Source organism: Furipterus horrens, unplaced genomic scaffold (assembly GCF_987537825.1).
Source record: "Furipterus horrens unplaced genomic scaffold, mFurHor1.1.pri manual_scaffold_7, whole genome shotgun sequence".
Classification (NCBI taxonomy): domain Eukaryota; kingdom Metazoa; phylum Chordata; class Mammalia; order Chiroptera; family Furipteridae; genus Furipterus; species Furipterus horrens.
The window spans coordinates 94,754,053-94,766,545 of NW_028327177.1; the positions used below are offsets into that span (position 1 = coordinate 94,754,053).

The following is a 12,493-nucleotide window of genomic DNA, read 5'->3' on the forward strand; positions in this document are numbered from 1 at the left end:
TTCTTAATTCATGGAATCAAAGAAGGGGTCACAACCAACTGCAGGCCTGTATTTTCCTTATCGTTCATAATCTCAGAAAAGGAGAAACACAAACTCAGAAAGGGAGAGGTCCCACTCTTTATGTCAGTCCCTTAAAAGGACTCTTACTGGCCTGATGACATCATAAGCTCATTCCTGAATCAATCATTGTGTCCAGAGGATCCATAGAACATGCCACAGAGTAGAGTCACACATCAAAACCCCATTAAAACCACAAGGAATGGGGGAAATGTAGTTCCCAAGGAAAAGAAGCTGAGCGGACTAACAAAGAAGTTATAGATATATGATACCACAGGAAGCAGGAAGGAAGGTAATCTTTAAAGAGGACCTACTGTGTGTTTGCTATGATTCTGGAAGATTTACATGTCAGTCATTTAATTCTCATAACAGCCTTAGGTTATAGGATTAGCAAGGTTAAGCAGGGTGGACTAAAACAAGTAGCTACTGTCTTCTATGTGTGTACCTCATAGAACTGGTGAGTGGGCTTATAATAATAATGGCAAACATTTATTCTCTAGGCAAGGTTCCATAATACGTATGCTCTCATGAATTATATTTCACTTGTAACTTTATTGGCATACTCTTGAGCATGGTCCTATTTCAAATACATAAAAGACTGAACCAGGATTTGCATCCAGGTTTGTGACTCTCTAAGGGACAGCGGGATTGTTTTATCTGTAGGTCTTTTTTTTTTTTTTTTTGACTTGAGTCCAATAACAACCAGAAGAAATTTATACATGGAGACCAAAACCTCAAAGACCACATAGCATCCAGCAAAAACTACTAGAGACACATCTCTGCCCTTGGTCATTGGTAACGTGCACAGAGACAGCATGCAGGAAAGGAAGGAAGCTTCCAGGGCACGGGCTTCATGAAGAGTGAGTCACAAGTAGCAAAATGAGGCCATGAAGAGAAAAATCAAAGCACCCTAATTGCTTTTAATTTGAACTAGTCCAATCTGATACTGTGCTGGTACATTTTGTTATAAAGAATTAGATACCATCTGAGCAAAGAGACAAACACAAAAGCACCACTGGCAAAAAGCAGCATGTGCCTTGTCATCTGCTAATTAAGTCATCAACTTGTTATAGTTTGATAAGGCCCAAGAAGAAAAATTTTTGATTTTTTTGTTTTTCCTCCTAACATGGCTAAAGCCCAAGTCAACTTTTTTTTTTTTTTTTTTTTTTTTTCCTGGAGTGCTTAGCTTGGGCTCACATAACCGCGGTTAATCCCACACAGTAAATCCTTCCAAAGGCAGGGCATTACTCAGATAGCCTAAGACCAAGGGCCGTTCAGTTATGTTTGCAACTACAACTAGATGATTTTTAAAACTTAAGCCTTGAAGAGCCTCTGTGGTCTCCAGTAATAATAGTCTAGAATTTTATTCTAAATAAAGTGTAATATAATTATGTAGGAACGTTTCCTGAACATTAGATCACGTCTTCTTTTTCAAACCAAATTGGCCCTAAGTTTGTTGATCAACGTCCATAGACTGATACGTGATCACGGTGAGTTCCATGCTTTGCAAAAACTGTTTCTGTTTTCTTTCTTGGCCTGATATTAAAATGAAACCAGTAATTCTTACTGTATTTGAAAGGAAAGCACATTGTGACACTCAGCAATAACATAATTGTTACTTTTTGTGACTAACTGATGTTGCTTTTTTGATGTTTCACCCACTCACCATTTCAGTGTTCACAGCTTCTAGACAGGAATTGAAATCTGTTTCTTGCTGTTTAAGGGGAACATAATGTTTGACAAACATAAAAAAGAGGAATAATGGCATCCTGACTGGCAAAGATGCTCCAGAAAGTTTAATTCCAGGGTTTCTTTACACTTATGCCAAGTTGGGTAGCTCTTGAGAGCAGGTTTATATTTTTCTAAATATACTTGGGCAGTAAAGTTCTCCTGGTCTCTTCAGCTTTGGTCAGTCTTGTCCCTTGGATATGCTGGACATCTTCCATCATTTAGAACACCCTGTTCACCTGAGGACCTTGTGAAATGCAGATTTATATTCAGTAGTTCTTTGTTGAAGCCTGATATTCTGCATTTCTAAAAATCTCTTTATTAATGTCAAGGAGTAACAGGGATCTAGCCTGTACTCCATGTTAGGGCAAGAAAGATGCCCATGAAACTTGTTGAGATCTACCTGGTAACTCACACACCTGGCAAAGTGACTGGTACCCAATAGATTCTCAATATATGTCTGTTGACTGAAAGAGACAACTCCCTGTGTCTAAGTTTACTATCAGCTATAGCAGACATGTCCTAGAAGAATCCAAAAATTATTTTTGAAAAAGATCAAGCAGAGAGAAACATTTCAGTTTTCCCATCTGACTTTTATCCGTATTAATATAGTTCCTGCATTCATGGGCTGGTGCTAATATTTATGACTGGTTTAAGAATCAGTAGAGTAGAACCATTGGGTAGTTCCCTACTAGGGCCTCAATTCCAATACATTATTTATGGGTTTCCCATGAAATATCTATTTCTTATCTTTTGAATGATAGATGTAAAATAATCTTGGGTACATATCTTTAAGAAGGAGTTATGATCTGCAATTTATGTATGAAATTTTTACAAGTATTATTTTATGAATATGTGAGAAGAAATTATTTGAAAGAGACATTCAATTCAGATATTTTTCTAACTAATGGGGAATGAAGCAAATATATTTCAGTTGGGTTTTTTTTTTCCTCCTTAAACATTTTCCCCACATTTTTACAGTCTTAACCATAAAATAGTATAAAAGAAAAACAATTTCATGGTTGTTGTATCTCAAGACTATTTGAAATATGCAACCTGAAACAGGAAGTGGGGAGTTCCCGGAGCATGGGGGTTATGGAGCATAGCTCAGTAAACCACTTTTGAGTGACAGAAGCTGACAAGGTGATTTGGATATTTAAATCCCCAATTATTTTAAATTGGATGTAATCATGGCAAGTTTTCCCTCCAAGAATCCAAATTATTGTTTTGACTCTTCACTTTTGTATATAACCGTGAACTTAATGTGATCATTTAAGTCCTGTTTATTCCCCCTAAGAATTAACTACTATAGGAGTAATACTGGGAAAAATGAAATTAAGTAAAATACTTCGCTGCAGGACTTCCCAGAACCATTAATGCTAATGTGTATTGGGAATCCCCAATAGGTATTTCTCAAACTCATTTGACCCTGGAACCCCCTTTTCATGGAGCATTTGGATTCTGTGGACAAAATAGCTGTTTCGTGTTGTATTTCACTTTCCCCTCTTCTAAGGAAGGCCCACACTCCTCTACTTTGAGAGCTTGCTTATTTGTGAAACATTATCAAGATGAGTATTTGAAAATCACTACATATATTATTTAAAAATATCAGTTGTAAATAATATTTAAACATGTTCAGATGAAGAAATCTCCAACATTTGGGAGTAAAATGTTGCTCTACCTTCTAAAACTGTACTTTTCAGGATGTTACAGTGTGTGTCTTTAATTTTTCTCTCTCTAGTCCAGATCAGTGCTTAGAAGTAATGCACATGTGCACTTAGTATCTTTCCTGAAAGGCAGAATCCGTACAAAGACCACATTAAACATCAGGACTAGTGAAGTAGTTTCTTTACTTAACTATAAATAAGTTTTTAGGCATATATCTAGTTTTAGAGATTTTTTTAAAGGAAAAAAACAAAAAAACAAAAACCAAACCTCTCCTCCCTGAATCCCTCAAAGAGTCAGCAGGGAGCTGTGACCGTGGCAGCTATTTTGTTTGATTTTACTTCTCATGCATGTATCTCCTCCTGTCTTTCTCTGCTTCAGCACTTTGAATATCTTCTGGAGCACAATAAATACACTAACATATTTATGTATTTAGTATCTGTTCTCCTCTCTAGATTTTAATGATATTCTCCTGTCTCCTTTTCTATATGCTCATAATTTCAGGTATAAGTTCTGCTGCCCTTGAAATTGACTTCTAAAGTAAGAAGATAAGTATTAATCAGCACAGAAAAAGATAAACCCTTATTAAAGTGACTTCCACAATACCCATTTTTCTTTTTCTTTTGTTTCTTCCCTCCTCCTATGACCCTCCCCTCCTTCTCTTTCTCCTTCTGTTTTGGGACACCTGTGGTCAAAGGAATAAAAAGTTTGTGAGGAAAAGGAAAGTTGTTGTTTAATTTAAGAAAATTAGTAAAAGCTAAAGATATTATTTTCAAAATGTGTTTCACCATTTGATGAAATTTTAACTCAGTTTATAGGTCAAGAGGGTTTTCTATGTTAAGATATTTTCTGCCTTAACTCAGTTCTGATCTTTTTTTTTTGCAGTTGTGATTTTTTAAAGTTCAGTGAAAAGTTCTTTCTAACCCATTTAGGAATTGGCAGTTGTGGTCATTGCTAACTGAAGCATCCAGAGTTGACTTAGAGGAAAGCTGAGGGGTTCCTCTTCTTTTGCCTACGTGGTTGAGACCTGAAATTCAACCAAGTGCTATAAAAAACATAAGGTATAAGATGTGAGGACTACAAAGTATATTACAGTGCACACACATGTTTATACATGTATATATGTACATACATATATATATAAATATGGTCACTTTAGATGTGGGTCTGAATTTCTAGAAGATTTTAAATAGGAAAAGCGAGATCTGGCTCTTCCTTCCACACTTAACTTACAGTAAACTCATAAATTTTCTACTTAGATATTTGTAAATCTCATAAAAAATTATGTAATAGCTCAATAAAGGGAAGAAATCTACATCAGATTGATATTTTCTGTGTTTCAAAGTAAAAATGTGATCTTAAGGCTTTTATGAGTATTGAATAAAAGTGTTAATGGGTATATCTGTGTGGTGGGATTGTATACAATCATAATTACCTGTAGCTTTTCAAGTTTTCTATAATGAGCATGTCTCAATTTTATAGTCAAAAAGGATTGATTTAAAAGACTTTTGTTTAAGAAAGCTCTTATGAACTTTTAGAAGTTCTTTTTTATAGCCTTTTTATTCTTACTGCTCTTTTTATATACAAAGTTCTCATAGCTCAGAACTCAAGTGAGTCACTAGGATGACTCTCTAATTTGTCAGCCTGGGCTGCCATTACAAAATTACCACAGACTGGGTGGTTTAAAAAAACAGAAACTTTTAAATATAATTTTTTAATTTTTCAATTACAATTCATGTACTGTATTATATATATTTTTTTCAGGTGTACAACCCAGTGACTAGACATTTACATAACTTACAAAGTGATCACCCAGATAAATCTAGTTTCCACTTGACACCATAGACAGTTTTTACAATATTATTGACTATGTTCCATGCGCTGTACTTTACATCCCCATGGGCTACTCTGTAACTACCAATTTGTAGTTCTTAGTCCCTTCAGCTTTTTGGCCCATCTCCCCGACCACCCTCAATCTGATAACCTTCCAAATGTTCTCTGTAACTTTGAGTCTGTTTATATTCTGCTTGTTTGTTTGTTTTCAGATTCCACATAAAGTGAAATCATATAGCATTTATCTTTATCTGTCTGACTCATTTCAGTCAGCACAATATCCTATAGGTCCATCCATACTGTTGCAGATGGCAAGATGTCATCCTTTTTTTTTTTTTTTATGGCTGAATTATATTCCATTGTATGTATGCACTACTTCTTTAACCACTCATTTATTGATGGGCACTTGGGCTGCTTTCATATCTTGGCTATTGTATATAACAATGCTCCAATGAACATATGGATGCATATGTCTTTTTGATTTAGTGTTTTGGGTTTCTTCAGATAAATACCCAGTACTGGAATTGCGGGTCCTTCTTGTTATATATAGCCTTTGTTTCAAAGTCTGTTTTGTATGGTTATAAGTATTGCTACCCCAGCTTTTTTTTTCCATTTTATTTTCATGAAATACCTTTTCTATCCCTTTGATTTCAGTCTGTGTGTGTTCTTTGATCTGAAGTAGGTCTCTTTGGACAGCATATTTGAGGGTCTTGTTTTCTTATCCATTGAACCACCATATATCTTTTGATTGGAATATCTAATCTATTGGGATTTAAAGTAATTGTTGATAGATATGTATTTATTGCCATTTTATAATTCATATTTTAATTTTTTTTTCTTATACTTTTAAAAAAGATTCTTTAACATTTCTTGTACTACTAGTTGGGTGGTGATGAATTCCTTTAGCTTTTTCTTATCTGGGAGAGAGTAATTTTGGTTGCATGTTCTTGCTTTTCATCACTAAATATTTTGTGCCAATTCCTTCTAGCCTACAGTTTCTATTGAAAAATCAGCTGAAAGTCTTATGGGAAATCCTTATAGGTAACTAACTTCTCTTCTCTTGCTGCATTTAAGATTCTCTCTTTGTCTTTAACTTTTGCCATTTTAATTATGATGGGTCTTAGTGTGGACCTCTTTGGGTTCATCTTGTTTGAGACTCTGTGTGTCCTGGATTTTTGTGTACTTTTTTTTTTCACCAGGTTAGGGAAGTTTTTGGTAATTATTTCTTCAAATAGGTTCTCAACCTCTTGCTTTCTCTCTTTTCCTACTAGTACCCCTATAAAGCTGATATTGTTATCCTTGATGTTGTCCCTTAAATTATCCTCACTTAAAATTTATTTTCTTTCGGCTGCTCTGATTGGGTGTTTTATGGTACCTTGTCTTTCAAATTGCTGATTTGATATTCTGCTTCACCTAATCTACTCTTGATTTCCTTTAATGTAGTCTTCGTTTCAGTTATTGTGTTCTTCATTTCTGAATGATTCTTTTTTATGATTTATGTCCTTTTATGTCTTTTTAACCATTGCTTTGAATTCTCTATCTGGTAGTTTGCTTCCATCTGTTTCATTCAGTTCTTTTTGGGAGTTTTATTCTGTTCTTTCATTTGAGAAATGTTTCTTTGTCTCCTCCTTTTGGCTGCCTCCCTGTGTTTGTTTATTGTATTAGGTGGATCTGCTATGTCTCCCCATCTTGGGAGAGTAGTCTTATGTAGTGGGTGTCCTGTAGGACCCAGTGGCACAACCTCCTCAGTCACCCAAGCCAGGTCCTCTAGGTGTGCCCCCTACGTGGGCTATGTGCACGCTTCTGTTGTAGTTGAGCCTTGAATGCTGTTGGTGCATCAATGGGAGTGATTTACCTCCAGGCCTATTGGCTATAAGGTTGGCCATGACTACAGCAGAGGAGGGGCTGTGTAGGAGTCAAATCCAAGGTGCAGAACTTGCTTCAGTGAGTCTCTGGTGCCTACTGAATCCATCCCTTGAGTGTGTCACTTGTGGAAGTAGTTGGGTAGTGCTCTGTGGTCTGAGGCTGGCCACTGGGTGTACTATCTGTAGGGCCTCCTGGGAGGTGCAGACTTGTGCCTTCCCAGGACCATGAGTCATGAGCTATAAAGTGATCTGCAGATTGCTGCTACTTGTGCTGGGCTTAGAGATGCACAGGAAAGGCCAGGGTATATACTAAGTCCAGCTGTCACTAGTGCTAGGCCTGGGGCCACTGAGCAAGCAAGAAGTATGGAGCATACTACAGTCAGATGCTGCTTGTTTTGAGTTTTGTGAACTCTTGATATTTGGGAAAGAATGCTGCCTGAACCAAGACAGGCCGTTGTATGGAAAAGCCATTGGAAGCAGCTTGGGTGGGCCTACAAGTGGGTAGGGTTGGGTCTCAGGGAATCACTAGGGTGGGGTGAATAGTGTGAGCCATGTTGAGGAAGACTCAGGTATGGTTCATACCTGCATCTGAAGCAGCAGGGCTCAGCAATGGAACAGTGGAACCTGCCAGCACTTTTTTCCCGGGAGAAAGCTTTGCTGTAGCCCCTGCCTTAAAGCAAGACAATTCAATTCCTCCCCTTATGTCCTTGGTGTCCTTTGAGCTGCTCCTCAGTGATGGAACTCAGAGTGAGTGAGTCTAGCAGCAAGTAAGTCTGTGAGTAGGTCCTTTAAAAGGAATGCCTGGGACTCCAGAAGCCCTTTGTCTCATTCAGCCATAATCTCTGCTGGTTTTCACAACCAGAAGTTATGAGGACTTCTTTTTTCAAGCCCTCATGGTCTGGGCTGGGGAGACTGGTATGGGGCCCAGACCCCTCACTCCTCATTGGGAAACTCCACAGCTGAGATATATCTTCTGATTTTTAACTGCCACACATGAGTGTGGGACCAGTCTGTTCCAGGTTTCTGCCTCTCCTACTAGTTCAGCATGGCTTCTTCTCTATATCCTTATTTATAGCATTTCTATCAGCTAGATTTCAGGTAGTTCTCAGTGATGGTTGTTCTGTAATTTAGTTGTAATTTTGATACGGTCATAGGATGCCAGTAATGCATTTTCCTATTCTGCCATCTTGATTGGAAGCTCCAGGAATTAATTTTCTCAGAGTTCTGAAGGCTGAAAGTCTAAGATCAGGGTGCCAGCATGATAGGATTCTGGTAAGAGCTGTCTTCCTGGCTGGCAGATGGCCGCTTTCTTGCTGTGTCCTCAGGTGGCAAATAGAGAAAAATCAAGCTTTCTTGGGTGTCTTCTTCTGAGGGCATTAATCCCATGATAAGGCCCAATTTTAATGACCCCATCTAACCTTGATTACCTTCCAAAGGCCACATTTCCAAATACCATTATATTAGGATGTAGGGCTTCAAAATGTTAATTTTGGAGGCATATAACACTCCTCTCACTCAAACTGGAAGTACACAAGACTTCAGAAATCGCATTTAAAATACAGAAAGACTGATAGGCTATACATGAAAACATTAGTGATGGTTATCTCTTGATAGTGGGTTTAGAAGGGATTTTCTCCATTTTTGATTAGTTTAAAATGTATTACTTTTATAACTTGAAAAAATACAATAAATACCGTTTTAAAGGAGAACTGAATATGCAAATATACAGAATGTAATAGTCCATAATCTTGCAAATTTTAGCATCTCTTTATTTCACCGTCTTGGTTTTTTTTCAGAGAATTAATAAAAGTTTCTCCTGTACTTACATTTTGGCATATAAACAGTGGAGCTCAATAACTAGGTGTTGCTGTTTCTTATTTTCATTTTAACTATGATGACAGTGTTAATGATAATAATGATTATATAGTGCAGGAAAATAAACTAGAAAATAGCCACAAAGTCAGGACAGACACATTTGTTTCTAAGTTATTTTAATGAACCAGTTATGAATTGAATAGCTTATTTATTGTCTTTACTTTTGGAACTGTTAGTCTTCTATGTTCTAAAAAATTGTTAAAAATTGAGTTTGGAGTTTGTTTTTAATAATTATTCAGTTATAAATGTATATAAGCTCCTGGAATCTGTACAATTAAGTGGCAGTTGAATGGTGAGAGTGAGAAAACAAAGTGAACCTTTCCATATGTTTCATTCACAAGATTGATCTGAGTCTAATAATCAAGTTTGGGAAATGGGTTTTCCCCCATAAGAGCTAGCTCTTCTCTACTTTCTAATGTATCATTTCTTATTATGTTCTACCTTGTGTGTAGAGTCTGTCATTTCCTTTTTTAAAAAATTGTGTATGGTTTATTTTTCTTAATGAATCCCATTCTAGTTTTTTGACTTTGTAAATGAATAGGTTAGAAATGCCCTTCAAGGTAGTAATGTTTTTTTTTTTTTTTTTTTTTTTTTTGTCACACAGGAAGCTGACTGATTGCCAAATAAATCATGACATTGTGATATATTATTTCCAGTTGCTATAAAATTTTAATATTTAGTGTATCAGTGAAACTAAGTCAAGATTCTGTTATTTAATTTCACTTATGTATTTTTGATGAGAATCCTTTTTCCCATTAGTAGATTTTAATTTCCTTTCCTCTCATAGTCAAATTCCAAGCATGCCTTATAAAACCAGCCACAGAATAGTCACGGAAACAAACCGTTTTTGTGTTTACAAGTAGGCTCAAGAATATAGAGTGGCAAACTAAATCTTGAATTACCAATGCGGCCACTTAAATGATGTTTTATTTTTTAACACTTTAGATAATTTTTATCACTCATTTTGGTAATATGATTCCCAGGTACTAGACAAACACATCTAGATAACTCTGTATTGTACTGAGACATGATCTCAGGAGCTTAAAATAATCTCATAAATGATCCTTAGAAGTGAAAATATATGTTCTGAATTCAGGGCTAAGTCTGTATTATAGTTAATGTATTACTACCAAAATTTCTATATGGAATTCTGTTTTGATGATACTGAAAAATAATCCCCCACCCCTTTTTTTTAACCAACAGGACACAAAAATTGCTTCATTGGAACGAAACATAAGGGATCTTGAGGATGAAATCCAGATGTTAAAAGCCAATGGTGTGCTGAACACTGAGGACCGTGAAGAAGAGATCAAACAAATAGAGGTTTACAAAAGTCACTCCAAGTTCATGAAAACCAAGGTATGGTCCAGAGTTATAAACTTTTATACTCTTAGTGTGACTGGAAAGTTATGGTTTACATACATACTTTTTCTAAATACCCATGTAATCTGCTTTATATGATATGAAATATATGGACAATAAAGAGGAATGCAAAGATTTTGGTTAAGATGCACAGATTCTAAAAGGAAATCAGGGAAAACCTTTGGTAGAATTTCTTCCTATAAAGATGTTCAGGATTTTCTAATGAGTTCCTTCGGTGTTGTGCTGTCTTGGGAATTAACATTTATTTTTATTGTCCCCTCACTTCGAAGTTTTCTGAGTTTTCATAAGTTTTCTCTTTTTTTGAAGTTTCTATCATTACCATATTTTTGGTTCAGAAACTGTTGATCTGAGAAGCCAACTTAACTGATTTCAATGGTATTTTGAAGACATTTTGCTTTTAGCATAGTGTTTAAGACAAAAGTGATTTTGAGTCCCAGTGTTGTTATTTGCACAAATTATTTAACCCCTCTAAGCCTCAGTTTCTTTATCCATGAAATAGGAACAAGGAAAAGAAAATTACATATATCACTGGGTTCTTTGATAATTCCAAGATATTATGAATTTAAAGCACTTAGTCCCTTGCCTGATCCCTACAAAGCATTCAATAAATGTCAGGCATTGTTGTTGACAGTCATTATTAATATTATTGTTATCTGTTGCTGTAGAGTATTTATAAGATGTTATAGTAATATGTTCCATTAAATTATTTTTCATTGCCAGTTTGAAGAATTTGTCTTATATATTTCAAAATTGAACTGAGCTACAAATGGACCATGCACCTGAATATGTATTATTTTTACATATGCATAATTACTAAATTTATGAATAGCCTAAATAGGTTTTATGAGACTTTGAGGTGCTTTTCTCTATTCCTGTCTTTTTAAATCATTTTGCTTCTGAAAATAATAACCACACTAATAAAACATTTTTTTCTACTACTTACTCTTAAATACTCCTGTTCTTAATTTAGGTTTTACTCTTGCTTATTGCCTTTGAAATGTAGCAGATTTAAGGGTAATGCAGATTTTGATGAGAAAGCAATGGGAGTAGAGAGAAAAATATTTAAATGAAGGTTGTGACTTTTATAAGTTGTGAAATAAATGCATACTCATTGCAGAAAATTTGGACATTATAGAAGGAAATAATATCTAGCATTTACTTCACCCCATATGTATATGTGTGTACATATGTGTATTTCTCCAAGGGGAAAAGCAAAAACTGTACTTACATCTGCCAACTTTTTATCTGTAAGCTGACATTGAGATTATGAATAAAATTTGCATCACGGAGTTGAGATATGAGAAAGAGAACGTCCAGTGGATTTGAATCTAACTTCTTCCTTTTGGGGATGGCCACAAAATGTAAAATGGGTTTTCCTGCTCAGCTCTGCCTTCTGGTTTCATTTTGGCAATCCTTACCTCTCAGAGTGTTGAGCAAGCACAGTAGGAAGGTGGCCTGCAGATGAGGACTGAATCCCTCTGGGAACAAAGGCCAGAGGCACGTGAGTGAACTCATGACGTTTGGGGGAAATTATTTTTTCAGCTTAAACTTTTCCTTTCTACCCTGTCATTGAGTGGTGGGAGATAGTGCAAGCCTCTTCTATAATTGAGATCGCCATGAAATTTGTAAACTTCACCCCTCCCAATGGACTCTTTCCAGGTAAATAAAACATTTATATGATCTTTAGCAAGTAAGTCATGACCTTTATTGGCCCACAGTTGTCAGAGAGATTTACTTTGAAGGGTTCTATAAATGGTCAGGTCAGAAGAAGTTTGAGGAGAGTAATGGAGTCTGGTGGGAAGAATGCAGGCTGAGGATAAAGGCAGACTCTGGCAAGTCTCTAGCCTGCCCTTGCTAGCTGCATGCCCTTGGGGAGTGATTCCAGTCACTCTACCACACTTTCCTCTTCCATAAAATGGGGGCAGCACCACCAAGTGTTGTCTCAAAGGATTAAATGAAGTAATGCATTTCAAATGCCTGGCTCAAAAAAGGAAAAAGAAATCTGTGATTTTTTAACAGCCAGCCAGATATTTCTTCAGCAAAATAGCTTATATGAGAAGAGCAAAGAATTATAGTTTGGGACATGC

The 12,493-nt window shown here is 36.1% G+C and overlaps 1 protein-coding gene across 3 annotated transcripts in view; it reads left to right on the forward strand.

Annotated features, from left to right (window-relative positions):
• The window catches only part of ERC2 (ELKS/RAB6-interacting/CAST family member 2), a 926,792-nt gene that overhangs the window by 287,477 nt on the left and 626,822 nt on the right, over positions 1 to 12,493 (forward strand). For all 3 annotated transcript variants that reach the window (XR_016512310.1, XM_090282950.1, XM_090282949.1), the window contains exon 4: positions 10,227 to 10,382. Coding sequence is in view for 2 of the 3 variants with exons in the window: in XM_090282950.1 (XP_090139076.1) it covers positions 10,227 to 10,382 (156 nt within the window). In the remaining variant the exon portion in view is untranslated. The remainder of the gene's footprint in view (positions 1 to 10,226; positions 10,383 to 12,493) is intronic.